This window comes from Symphalangus syndactylus, chromosome 14, assembly GCF_028878055.3.
Source record: "Symphalangus syndactylus isolate Jambi chromosome 14, NHGRI_mSymSyn1-v2.1_pri, whole genome shotgun sequence".
NCBI lineage: Eukaryota > Metazoa > Chordata > Mammalia > Primates > Hylobatidae > Symphalangus > Symphalangus syndactylus.
In genome coordinates, this window is record NC_072436.2 from 54,830,881 (window position 1) to 54,845,035 (window position 14,155).

Genomic DNA, 14,155 nt, shown 5'->3' on the forward strand with positions numbered 1-14,155 from the left:
TAAGGGCTCCTCCTCCCTCAGCCTCCTTAGTAGTTGAGACTACAGGCATGTGCCACTGCACCTGGCTAATTTTTAAAACATTTTTTGTAGAGATGGGGTCTTGCTGTGTTGCCCAGGCTGGTCTCAAACTCTTGGTCTCAAACAATCCTCCTGCCTTGGCCTCCCAAAGGTCAGGGATTATAGGTGTGAGCCACCAGGCCTGGTTGAGAGTACTCTCTTAAATTGATCCCAAACCTTATCCCAGCATCCCCACCTTGTTATTTCAATTTGAAGAGTCTGATATAAAATTTTATTTTCGTGTGAAAGCCACTCTGAGCTGTTGGTCATTTTATTTGTCCTTCTCTGGACCTTTTCTAGCTGCATTGTCTTCCTTGAGGTATGGCGACAAGAAGTGAATGCAGTATTCCTGGTGTGGCTGCACTGTGATTTTGTACAAGTGTAAGATGATGCTTTCTTTTCTGTTTCCAGGGCTCTTTCTAAATCTTTTACGACCAGTTTACTTTTGGGCATGACTCTGGCATCCTTTGATACTTTCTCTGGAACTCTCATAAACTAAGAGCTCACTTTTACATCGCTTTTCTCATTAGTTGTAGATAAGTGAATCTCAGAAAAGAAGCCATTTCTTTTCCCTGTTCAGGAGAGCAAGAGAAATTTCTACATTAGCTATCTGCACAAGCTGGCCCCTTAACCTAGATCATAGTGCTGAGCTCATTTTTGGACAGAGTACAGAGCATTGTGTTTTGGTAGGAGAGATAAAGGACGGTTGAAAGACTGGGATTCTCCGTCCAGCTCTGTCACAGTCCTCCTGTGAGCCCTAGGCAGATTATTTAACCTCATAGTTTTCTGTTTCTCCATCTGATAAATGAGCTTCAGAATACCTGTTCTACTTGCCCACTGGGGTTGTTGTGAGAATAAAATAAGACAATAGACATGAAAAGACTGTGGCAAGTTAAAATGGTTACAGAAATATGTGTTGTGTTATTACACTTCTATAAGTTTGTCGATGGGGCTCTTGTGGGTTACCGGATGATTATGTTCAAGGCTTGATACTCTGCTGCTGTCTTGCTAGCTATCTGTCTCTACATAACTTGTAGCAGCAGTTCTAGTATAGCCTCTAGTTCTTCCCTTTTTCAGATTTCTGATGCCTGTATTCGCTGTTATTTGGCTATCACCATGACTATGGGCTTGTTTCTGAGTTATTTGAATAGGATGCATTTGTTTGAGCAGTGGTTCTCAAATTTGGCTATCCATTGGAATCAATGCCTGGTTCTCACCCCCAGAGATTCTGATCTAATTGGAATAGGGTGCAGCTTGGCCATTGGGATTTTTTAAAACTCCCTAGGTGAATCCAGTGTGTAGCAGAATTTCAGAACCACAATTAGACGTGGTCCTGAGAAAAACAGTATAGCATTGTGCTGTTGGAGGCCAAGAGTCAGTGACAGACACCTCTTGGCTCACTGAGAACTTCTGTGACTCTGCCCTCTTCCCAGGGGCGTAATACCTACCTCCTGGCAGCTTCCTGCCCCACTGAATTTCACTCTTCCTCTGAAAGCTATTTTTTTTTTTTTTTGAGACAGGGTCTCATCACTCTGTTGCCTAGGCTGGAGTGCAGTGGCACTATCACAGCTCACTGCAGCCTGGACCACCCGGGCTGAAATGATCCTCCCACTGTAGCCTCTCAAAATGCTTTGATTACTGGTGTGAGCTACTGTGCCTGGCCTTTCTCTGAAATCTTTTTTTTTTTTTTTTTTGAGATGGAGTCTCACTCTGTTGCCCAGGCTGGAGTGTAGTGGCATGATCTCAGCTCACTGCAAGCTCTGCCTCCAGGGTTCATGCCATTCTCCTGCCTCAGTCTCCTGAGTAGCTAGGACTACAGGCACCCGCCACCACACCTGGCTAATTTTTTGTGTTTTTTAGTAGAGACGGGGTTTCACCATGTTAGCCAGGATGGTCTCGATCTCCTGACCTTGTGATCTGCCCACCTCAGTCTCCCAAAGTGCCAGGATTACAGGCGTGAGCCACCATGCTGGGCCGTTTCTCTGAAATTGTAATGCAACAGCAGAGAGATAAGAATCCAGAGTGACAAGACAGAGACTGGCTCAATAGAGTAGGAGATTTCAGGCCCCTTGCTAAATGCAGGAGTACCCAACCCCCTTTCATTTTGACTATGTGCTTCTAATATGAACACTTTTGGAAAATATCCCAGAAATAAAGAATGAAAACTGAAAATGAACTAGCAATATGTTGCCCAGAACAGTCTATTTGGAGAGCCTTTGGCTGAACCCAGCTGGTCTGTCTGTTCTTCCTTCACTTCTTTCTTCACAGTAGACTTAACCAAAAGCTTCCCTAAATCAACTACCCACTCTGGTTTTTTCTTGAAACTGTTCAACTGTTTAAAACACTTAACCATCCACTTGCATCCATCTTCAAGTGCATTTAAGCTTCTTGGCCATGGACGGGAGGGTTTGGGAGACTGTAACTTGCTCTTCTTGTGAGAATTCTGGCTTACCCCTCAGCTTGGCAGAGGGCTAGGTCTAGATAATTAGAGTTGTTTGTAGTATCTGCTAATTATTCCTGGAAACGTTTGCATAATAGCTTAGCTTTTCTTTTTCTACTATAATAAATTAGGCTTTGACCTTTCTTTAAATCCAGCTTTTCAGAGTCTTTCTGTCTGAGGGGTGATCTTGAGTTGTAAATGAGTATGAATTCAGCCATCTGTACTCTAAAAGCCGAGCTACTTTGCTGGGTGGGTGTAGGATCACAGGAGTGGAGTTTGGTATACTCTTGTCTTTTCCAACTTTGGAGTTCTGTCCTGTTTCTGTTGGGAAATGTTGAAAATAATCGGGAGGTTTATTCATTTTCATATTAAATCTCTAAAGTTCAATCCATTTAATTTTATGACATGAACACATAGCAAGTCTTAGATTTAGGTTTTAACCCTTAGCCTAGTTTTACCTGCATTTGTGTTTTCCAAGTCTGTTGATTGCTGATGCGGGCTTGAGGGGTTTTGCATTTCATGCTCCTCATTGATTCTAATGTCTTTCTCACTTTAGCCATGTTTCCTGAGAGACTGGGAGTTGCAGGTGCACTTCAAAATCCATGGACAAGGAAAGAAGAATCTGCATGGGGATGGCTTGGCAATCTGGTACACAAAGGATCGGATGCAGCCAGGTATTGGGACCCTGTGTTACTCTTGTGTGGGTGTGACAGCCTGCTTTTTCATGTGCCGTCTTTTTGAAAAGGTTCCTTCCCCACAGTGCCAGCCGTTTTCCCTCTCCCTTAATGTATGTGGATGAACACTGGCCCATCTAGTCTCTAGAATGGGGTCTGAGTCCTCATAAGCAGCTGAATTTGACTCATCCTGAGGCAGTTGCTTGCTTGTTACTTCTTTCTGAGTTTCCTTGTGAAACTACCTGGCCTGTTGGCTGGATGAAAGCACTGGCTCTCCTGAACACTGACGATTGGGTGAGCTGATTTCTTCTGAGCATTTACAGTGAATGATCTCAGCGCTGCTGAGTCAAGAGAAGAGTTATGTATTTTCCTTGTGTAGGAGCTATTATTGCTCCACGTAGATGGCAGGCTTAATCTGATTTGACCTGATCTCTTTTGCAACAAGAAGGAGAACTAGGGAATTCAGTTCTCTCTTGGGGGCATAGTCTTTACCAAGTGTTTGTAAAGCAGAATTCTGTAGGGGCACCTTAGTAACCAGTTTGGATCAGGAAGCTGCCTGAGTGCTAAATAAGGTCGCAGTGGCCTTCTCTCTTTCGCTTGCCTCCAACAACAAACAATTACAGATATTTACTGGGCACTTGTTACAGGCCATGCACTTTGCTGGGCACTTTTACATGTGTTTTCTCATCTTGAGAGAGGCTTGGGAGTCATTTGAATTTTACTTTTTCCTTCATCATAGTGATATATTATTCCTTTTTCAACTCTTAGCTTTATTTCATTATTCATCATCTGTTCTCTCTCTCTAGGGCCTGTGTTTGGAAACATGGACAAATTTGTGGGGCTGGGAGTATTTGTAGACACCTACCCCAATGAGGAGAAGCAGCAAGAGGTAATGGCAAGTGTCAGAGCCTAGGTCAGCTGCACTGACATCACAGTTCTTTGCCTCAGGAATATTGTACAGGAGGGAACAAAGGGGATAGAAAGTGAGGGGTTCTTCATCTATTGAACTTCAAAAGTTAATGTCCTTGTCAGTGTTTTTTTTAGAGGAATCATTTAGGAGTGTACAGTCCTTTGGGAATAGCTGTCTTGAACAGGGGCTTTTTCTTTAGTGTTAATCATGTTCTCTCTTGTGCCTATTAGATAGCCACTAAAATTGAGCATGTTTGGTTGATTGGTGATTTGGCTGCTAGACCACCACCAGAGCGAGCCAAATTTATGTAACTCAGCCTCACCTGACTTTTAATCCATCAGTGCTGTGCTCTCTTCTGCAACTTGCACCCACTTTTCAGCATCTTTTTCTTCTTCCTCATCTCAGACCTGAAGAACAGTTCTCCTCGCCTATAGAAAAGGCTATAATTGGCCAGGTGTGGTGGCTAACACCTGTAAGCCCAGCACTTTGGGATGCCGAGGCGGGTGGATCACCTGAGGTCAGGAGTTCGAGACCAGCTTTGCCAACATGGTGAAACCCTGTCTCTACTAAATATACAAAAATTAGATGGGTGTGGTGGTGGGTGCCTGTAATCCCACCTACTCGGGAGGCTGAGGCAGGAGAATCACAGCATTGCACTCCCCCCTAGGCAGCAGAGTGGGACTCTGTCTCAAAAAAAAGAAAGAAAGAAAGAAAAGGCTATAAGGCTATAATGAGAAGGAAATTGAAGAAAGCCCAGCATTTTGTTGGAACCTAGTATCTGGGTGTTGGCAGGCCTTTTTGTTACCTGACCATAAGAGTTTTTTAGTGCTTTCTTTTTTTTTTTTTTTTTTTTTTTTTGAGACAAAGTCTCCCTCTGTCACCCAGGCTGGAGTGCAGTGGCGCGATCTCTGCTCACGGCAACCTCCGCCTCCCAGGTTCAAGCCATTCTCCTGCCTCAGCCTCCCGAGTAGCTGGGACTACAGGCGCCTGCCACCATACTCGGCTAACTTTTATATATTTAGTAGAGACGGGATTTCACCATGTTGGTCAGACTGGTCTCGAACCCCTGACCTCGTGATCCGCCTGCCTTGGCCTCCCAAAGTGCTGGGATTACAGGCGTGAGCCACCATGCCCAGCTATTGCTTTCTTATGTTGACAGTGGGTTTGTACTCTCTGTGTCCTATGGCACTGCCATCAGATGGTGGGAAACTGTGACAGGTTGTTGCTGGGTATCCTGTAGCTAAGTAATACCTAGCGAGGAAAGTAGGATTAGAAATAGAGGCAAAGGTCGCATTATTTTTTTCCCCAAAGGTTTATTATGAAAATTTTCAAACTTAAAAAACACTAGAAGGCCAGGCATGGTGGCTCACGCCTGTAATCCTAGCACTTTGGGAGGCCGAGGTGGGCAGATTACTTGAGGTTAGGAGTTCAAGACCAGCCTGACCAATATTGTGAAACCCTGTCTCCACTAAAAATACAAAAATTAGTGTTTTTTTTTTTTTTTTTTTTTTGTGATACAGAGTCTCACTCTGTTGCCCAGGCTGGAGTGCAGTGGTGCGATCTTGGCTCACGGCAACCTCCACCTCCTGGGTTCAAGCAGTTCTCCTGCCTCAGCTTCCCATGTAGCTGGGATTACAGGCACCTGCCACCACGCCCGGCTAATTTTTGTATCTTTATTAGAGACAGGGTTTCACCACGCTGGCCAGGCTGGTCGTGAACTCCCGACCTCAGGCGATCTGCCCGCCTCGGCCTCCCAAAGTGCTGGGATTACAGGCGTGAGCCACCACGCCCGGCCAAAAATTAGTATTTTTATTAGTATTAACCTGTAGTCCCAGCTACTTGGGAGGCTGAGGTGGGAGAGTCACTTGAACCTGGGAGGTGGAGGTTGCAGTGAGCTGAGACCACCATTGCACTCCAGCCTGTAATCCCAGCTACTCAGGTTGCTGAGTCAGGAGAATGGCTTGAACCCAGGAGGCGGAGGTTGCAGTGAGCTGAGATCGCACCACTGCACTCCAGCCTGGGCAACAGAGCGAGACTGTCACCAAAATAAACAAAAAAATTAGAAGAATAGAGAATGATCATTGTATCTGTGACGCTCAGATTCAACAGTTGTTAACATTTCCCACAGAACTCACTTTATTTTTTATTTTTTTTTCATTTTTTGAGATGGAGTTTCGCTTGTCTCCAGGCTGGAGACGCAATCGGCTCACTGCAACCTCTACCTCCCGGGTTCAAGCCATTCTCCTGCCTCAGCCTCCCGAGTAGCTGGGACTACAGGCACATGCCACCACGCCCAGCTAATTTTTGTATTTTTAGTAAAGACAGGGTTTCACCATGTTGGCCAGGATGGTCTCCATCTCTTGACCTCAGGTGATTCACCCACCCTGGCCTCCCAAAGTGGTGGGGTTACAGGTATGAGCCACTGTGCCCAGCGAGCTCACTTTAGAGGTGGTAGAATGTGAGACCTGAGTTAGGAGAATAACCTTTTGTTGTGGATCAGTTACAGCTGCTTCTCTGTGTTCCTTCTGGGCTGTTCTTCATTCCACATACATTAACTACTTTCTAGGTGCCAGGCCCTGGGAATTAGTGAGCAAGATAACATGGTCCTTGTACTCAGTAGCACTGAGAATGCTGATCGGGGAACTCTGGGGCACTATGGGAGGACACAGCAGGAGCTTCTAACCTGAAGTGGGGCAGTAGTGTTGGTGGTAGTGGGGAAGGCTTCTTCCAGGAAGTGCCTTTTGGGTTGAGGTCTGCAGAGTAAGGAACCAGTGTCCCATGCAGAGGGAAAAAAGCATGTGTAAGGTCCTAAGGTTAAGAGAGGGGATGATGAGGCTGGGTGCCGTGGCTCATGCCTGTAATCCCAGCACTTTGGGAGGCCGAGGCGGGTGGATCACAAGGTCAGGAGACTGAGACTATCCTGGCCAACATGGTGAAACCCCGTCTCTACTAAAAATACAAAAATTAACCAGGCGTGGTGGCATGCTTCTGTAGTCCCAGCTACTCAGGAGGCTGAGGCAGGAGAATCGCTTGAACCTGGAAGGTGGAGGTTGCAGTATGACCCAAGATTGCGCCACTGCACCCTAGCCTGGGCGACAGAGTGAGATTCCATCTCAGAAAAAAAAAAAAAAAAAAAAAAAGAGAGGGGATGATGAGTGTGTGGAAATAAAGTAGAATCAGAGACAGATGAGGCTAGAATGAAAAGCAGGGCCAGTAGTCTTGTCATGTTGCACAGTTCCTAGGGCTGCTGTCCACCTTGCATTCTACAGTATTAACACCGTAGCCTCGGCATGTTAGCTAGCCACTGAGACTGAGCAGCATCTGCTTGGGTGGTTGGTGGTTGAACTGTTTAGACGAGAGCCAGAGCAGACTGAATGTATGTGACTCATGCTCACCATATACCACTTGGGGCCAAGTTCTGAAGGACTGTGTTCCTGTTGAGGAGTCTGGACTTGATTCTGAAGGGGTAGGTGCATTAAAGGATTTTATTGAAGAGAGGATCATGACTGGATTTGTAGTCATGTTGAGGCAATAGTGCTAGTTAGAAATACATCTGAATAAGAGTTGTCAGCTTTAGGGCCTGACAAGAGTTTTAAACTTGTCTCTGTTTCTTCCAGAAACAAATTGTTCAAACTCTGTTAGCTTCCATTTCACCATGAGATGGTAGTAATTCTGATATGAGAAAGTAGAAATTCTGACTTGGGTTTACTTTGTAAGGATTTTGTAGATGTTAATTAAAAAAATTTATTTTAGATGGTAAAAATTGAGACATCTTTTCTGGCTAGCTATTGTGGTTCTTACTTCCAAGTGCACATTGTAATTCCCTGGAGAATTTTTAAAAGTATTGACATCCAGTCCCAACCCCAGAGCTTCTGATTCAGTTAGTCTGAAGTGCAGTCTAGGCAGCCTTTCTTTTTTAAAGCTCTCCAGGGAATTCACATGTATAGCCAAGGTTGAGACCCCTTGGACTAACATGGGTTCCTTTTTTCCCTATAAAACTAAATTTAAGGTCGGGCGCAGTGGCTCACACCTGTAATCCCAGCACTTTGGGAGGTCGAGGTGGGCAGATCATGAGGTCAGGAGTTCGAGACCAGCCTGGCCAACATAGTGAAACCCTGTCTCTACTAAAAATACAAAAATTAGCCAGGTGTGGTGGCGGGCACCTGTAGTCCCATCTACTTGGGAGGCTGAGGCAGGAGAATCGCTTGAACCTGGGAGGTGGAGGTTGCAGTGAGCCAAGATCATGCCCTTGCACTCCAGCCTGGGCGACAAAAGCAAGACTCTGTCTCAAAAAAAAAAACAACCATAAAATAAAATAAAATCACTTGCTGTTTATTAGATGGCTGCTGTGTGCCAGGTACTTTGCAAATATTGTCTTAATCCTCGTCAAACCTCTTTATAGTCTGTATTTTTCCCATTTGACCAGTGAGTAAACAGAGGCTTAGAGAAGTTAAGTGTCTGTTTCAAGGTAATAGTCAATATAAAGTGAAGCACAGGTCCACCAGATTCCAGAAGCTGTGCTTTTATCTATGATGTTCTACCAGCTCCCATCCTTTTTTTTTTGTCAGGTTGACTTTCTTGAGAATGGAGACATTTATTATTATTATTATTATTATTATTTTGTTTTATTTTATTTTATTTTATTTATGTATTTTTTTTGAGACATAGTCTTGCTCTGTCGTCCAGGCTGGAGTACAGTGATGCGATCCTGGCTCACTGCAAGCTCTGCCTCCCTGGTTCATGCCATTCTCCTGCTTCAGCCTTCTGAGTAGCTGGGACTACAAGTGCCTGCCACCACACCCAGCTAATTTTTTATATTTTTAGTAGTCATGGGGTTTCACCGTGTTAGCCAGGATGGTATTGATCTCCTGACCTCGTGATCCGCCCACCTCGGCCTTCCAAAATGCTGGGATTACAGGGGTGAGCCATTTTGCCCGGCCTTATTTTATTTTTTTTTCGAGATAGAGTCTTGCTCTGTTGCCCAGGCAGGAGTGCAGTGGCGTGATCTCGGCTCACTGTAGCCTCTGCCTCCTGGGTTTAGTGATTCTCCTGCCTCAGCCTTTGGGGTAGCTGGGATTTCAGGCACACTCGCACCTAGTCTGGCTGATTACAGGCACACACCAGCACATCTGGCTAATTTTTGTATTTTTAGTAGAGACAGGGTTTCACCGCGTTGGCCAGGCTGGTCTCAAACTCCAGACCTCAAGTAATCTACCCGCCTCGGCCTCCCAAAGTGCTAGGATTACAGGTGTGAGCCACCGCACCCAGCCTGTTAATACTATGTTTACATGCTGTCCTATGCAATTTCTTTTAATTTTTTTTTTTTTTTTTTTTTTGAGACGGAGTCTCACTCTGCCAACCTGGAGCGCAGTGGTGTGATCTCGGCTCACTGCAAGCTCCGCCTCTTGGGTTCAGGCCATTCTCCTGCCTCAGCCTCCCAAGTAGCTGGGTAGCTGGGACTACAGGCACCTGCAACCATGCCCTGCTAATTTTTTGTATTTTTAGTAGAGACAGGGTTTCACCGTATTAGCCAGAATGGTCTCGATCTCCTGACCTCATGATCTGCCTGCCTCAGCCTCCCGACGTGCTGGGATTACAGGCGTGAGCCACCACGCCTGGCCAATGCAAATGCAATTTCAGTTCTTAGAGCTTATATTCAGTCCAGAGAGTATAGGAGTATAGAAAGTATCTTCCTTTCTTTGTTTGTTTTTTTTTTTTTTTTTTTTTTGAGACAGAGTCTCGCTGTCGCCCAGGCTGGAGTGCAGTGGCGCGATCTCGGCTCACTGCAGGCTCCGCCCCCTGGGGTTCACGCCATTCTCCTGCCTCAGCCTCCTGAGTAGCTGGGACTACAGGCGCCCACCACCTCGCCGGGCTAATTTTTTGTATTTTTAGTAGAGACGGGGTTTCACTGTGTTAGCCAGGATGGTCTCAATCTCCTGACCTCGTGATCCTCCCAACGTGCTGGGATTACAGGCGTGAGCCACCGCGCCCGGCCAAAAGTATCTTCCTTTTTACATCCCAACACCCTACACAACTGTCTAAGAGGGTAAAATCAAATGTGTTTGTCAGTGGCATGGTTTACTTCGATATGCATAAAGGTGCCAGGCATTGTTCTAAGTACTTTCGCATATGTTATTTACTTATCATAACAACGTTTTGGGGTAGATAATAGTATTATCTCTACTTTATTGGTAAGAAACTGAAGTGCGTGTAGAAAGGTTACAGAATTTGTTAGTGTCACACATGTAGTGCGCCTGACTCCAGAGACTCCAGTCTTGTTATTATTGCTTTATTATTTTGAGCTCATTAAAAGAGGGTAACAAATACCGTACCTTTTGAGAACTTACAAATGACCGTGGTATGTGTGCAGAAGATGTCCTAGACCAGGAAGACAAGGAGCAGGTAGGAGGGCGTGTGGAACAATTCATGAAATTCCTCTAGATAGTGGTGAAGACATTTTTCTGGTTTCCTGTTTCTTTGTCACGAAAGTCCACATGACCCTGTTGCTCAACTTCTTACCACATTTGTTCATGAGAAAATATTTGGAAAATCATAGCAACCAGTAATGCATCTGAGAAGAGGGTGAGAGACTTCAGTATATAGGCTCAATCCTCCCACCTCAGCCTCCTTCCCAGTTGCTGGGACCACAGGCATGCACCACCCACACCTGGCTAATTTTTGTGTTTTTTGTAGAGACAGGGTTTCGCCATGTTGCCTAGGCTGGTCTCAAACTGCTATGCTCAAGTGATTTGCCTGCCTTGGCCCCCCAAGGTGCTGGGATTATGGGCATGAGCCACTGCACCTGGCCCCTCAACTGTGGTTTAACATCTGAAAATTAATATAATATACCACATTAATAGACTAAAGGACAAACAACATATAATCATCTCAATAGATAGAGAAAAAGTGACAAAATTTCATACCTCTTGATAATAAAAACACTCAACAAATTAGGAATAGAAGAGGATTTCCTCAACCTGATAAAAGGCATCTATGGAAAACCCACAGCTAATATATATGTGTATGTGTGTGTGTGTCTCACACACACGTTTTATTTTTATATTTTTTTGAGATAGAGTCTCGCTCTGTCGCCTGGGCTGGAGTGCAGTGGCGTGATCTTGGCTCACTGCAACCTCTGCCTCCCGGGTTCAAGCGATTCTCCTGCCTTAGCCTCCCAAGTAGCTGAGATTACAGACGTGCACCACCACACCTGGTTAATTTTTGTGTTTTTAGTGGAGACGGGGTTTCACCATGTTGATCAGGCTAGTCTTGAACTCCTGACCTGAAGTGATCTGCCCACCTCGACCTCCCAAAGTGCTGGGATTACAGGTGTGAGTGAGCCACTGCGCCCAACCTTTTTATTTTTTTGAGACAGAGCCTTGGTCTGTCACCCAGGCTGGAGTGCAGGGGCATGATCTCTGCCCACTGCAACCTCCACCTCCTGGATTCAAGCAATTCTCCTGCCTCAGCCTCCTGAGCATCTGGGATTACAGGCGCCTGCCACCACTCCCAGGTAAGTTTTTGTATTTTTAGTAGTGATGGGAGTTTGCCATGTTGGCCAGGCTGGTCTCAAACTCCTGACCTCAGGTGATCTGCCCATCCCGGCCTCCCAAAGTGCTGAGATTACAGGTGTGAGCTACTGTGCTTGGCTAGAAAAACCCACAGCTAACATATTTAGTGGTAAACAGTTGAATTCTTTCCTTCTAAGATCAGGAATAAAACGAGGATATTCACTCTTACCACTTCTGTTTAACGTTGTACTGGAGGACCTAGCTAGGGCAAGAGACGTGAAAATGAAATAAAAGACATCCAGATTGGAAAGGAAGTAAAACTATTTCTATTTGCAGATGACAGAATATGGAAAATCCTAAGGAATCCACAAAAAAAACCTATTAGAACTACTAAGTGAATTTAGCAAGGTTGCAGGATACAAGATCAGTATGCAAAAATCAGGTTTCTTTCTTTTTTTTTTTTTTGAGACGGAGTTTCGCTCTGTCACACAGGTTGGAGTGCAGTGGCATGATCTCTGCTCATTGCCACCTCCGCCTCCTGGGTTCAAGTGATTCTTCTGCCTCAGCCTCCAGAGTAGCTGGGATTACAGGCACGTGCTACCACGCCCAGCTAATTTCTGTATTTTTAGTAGAGATGGGGTTTCACCATGTTGGTCAGGCTGTTCTTGAACTCCTGACCTCGTGATCCACCTGCCTCAGCCTCCCAAAGTGCTGGGATTACAGGCGTGAGGTACCGCGCCTGGCAAATCAGGTTTATTTCTGTATATTTTCAGTGAACAATCTGAAAATGAAATGAGAAAACAACTCCATTTGCACTATTATCAAAAAGAATAAAATACTTAGAAGTAAATTTGGCCGGGCGCGGTGGCTTACACCTGTAATTCCAGCACTTTGGGAGGCTGAGGTGGGCGGATCACGAGGTCAGGAGATCGAGACCATCCTGGCTAACACGGTGAAACCCCGTCTCTGCTAAAAAAATGTAAAATAATTAGCCAGGCGTGGTGGCATGTGCCTGTAGTCCCAGCTACTTGGGAGGCTGAGGCAGGAGAATGGCGTGAACCTGGGACGCGGGGGTTGCAGTGAGCCGAGATCGTGCCACTGCACTCCAGCCTGGGTGACAGAATGAGACTCCATCTCAAAAAAAAAAAAAAACACCAAAGAAGTAAATTTAACAGAAAAACTTTAACAACTACAAAATATTGTTGGGGCCAGGTGTAGTGGCTCACACCTGTAATCCTAGCACTTGTGGGAGGCTGAAGTGGGAGAATCACCTTAGGCCAGGTGTTTGAAATGAGCCTGGGCACCATAGCAAGATCTTGTCTCTACAAAAAATAAAATTAGGCCGGGCGTGGTGGTTCACACCTGTAATCCCAACAGGGGTGGGATTTTGGGAGGCTGAGACGGGTGGATCATGAGGTCAGGAGATCAAGACCGTCCTGGCCAAGATGGTGAAACCCCGTCTCTACTAAAAATACAAAAAAATTAGAGCTGATCTTGGCAGTGTGTGCCTGTAGTCCCAGCTACTATGGAGGCAGAGGCAGGAGAGTTGCTTGAACCTGGGAGGTGGAGGCTACAGTGAGCCGAGATTGCGCCACTGCACTCCAGCCTGGGCGACAGAGCAAGACTGTCTCAAAAAAAAATTAGCCTGGTATGGTGGGTGATGCATGCTACCCGGGAGGCTGAGGTGGAGGTTTGCTCAGGAGGTTGAGGCCGCAGTGAGGCCGCAGTGAGCCACGATCGCATCGCTGCACTCCAGCCTCAGTAACAGAGCAAGACCCTGTCTCAAAAATGAAATAAAGTAAAAAAAATTATTGGAAGAAATTAAAGAAGATCCATGTAAATGGAAAGATGTTCTATGGCATGGATTGGAAGACTTGGTAATGTTAAGATGGCAGTACTCCCCACATTGCTCTATGCAGTCCCTGCCTCTCAAAAACTTAGCCGGCTTCTTTGCAAAAATTCACAAGCTGATCTTAACATCCATGTGGAAATTCAAGGGACTCAGAATAACCAAAATAATCTTGACAAAGGAGAGTGAAGTTGGAATGCTCACACTTCCTGATTTTAAAACTTACTACAAAGCTACAATAATAAAGACAGTGTGCTACTGGCATCTGGGTAGACATATAGATCAATGGAATAGAACTGAGAATCTGGAAATAAACTGTCACATTTAATCAATTAATTTTCTTTCTTTTTGAGACAGTCTCACTCTGTCTCCCAGGCTGGAGTGCAGTGGTGCGGTCTCGGCTTACTGCAAGCTCTGCCTCCTGGGTTCACGCCATTCTCCTGCCTCAGCCTTCCAAGTAGCTGGGACTACAGGTGCCCGCCACCACGCCTGGCAATTTTTTTTTATAATATTTTTAGTAGAGACGGGGTTTCACCATGTTAGCCAGGATGGTCTTGATCTCCTGACCTCGTGATCCACCCGCGTCGGCCTCACAATGTGCTGGGATTACAGGCGTGAGCCACCGTGCCCAGCCTAATCAATTAATTTTCCACAAGATATTTCAATGGAGAAAAGAATCATCTTTTCATCAACTAGTTATCCACGTGTAAAATA

General features: G+C 45.5%; 1 protein-coding gene across 7 annotated transcripts in view; it reads left to right on the forward strand.

Moving 5' to 3' along the window:
- The window catches only part of LMAN2L (lectin, mannose binding 2 like), a 42,610-nt gene that overhangs the window by 10,417 nt on the left and 18,038 nt on the right, over positions 1 to 14,155 (forward strand). For 3 of the 7 annotated variants that reach the window (XM_055241834.2, XM_063617699.1, XM_055241832.2), the window contains exons 3-4: positions 3,054 to 3,171; positions 3,978 to 4,060. In XM_055241834.2, the coding sequence (XP_055097809.1) occupies positions 3,054 to 3,171; positions 3,978 to 4,060 (201 nt within the window). Of the gene's footprint in view, positions 1 to 357; positions 439 to 3,053; positions 3,172 to 3,977; positions 4,061 to 14,155 lie in introns of all 7 variants that reach the window. The other 4 variants (XM_055241838.2, XM_055241836.2, XM_063617701.1 and 1 more) reach the window with 2 other exon arrangements.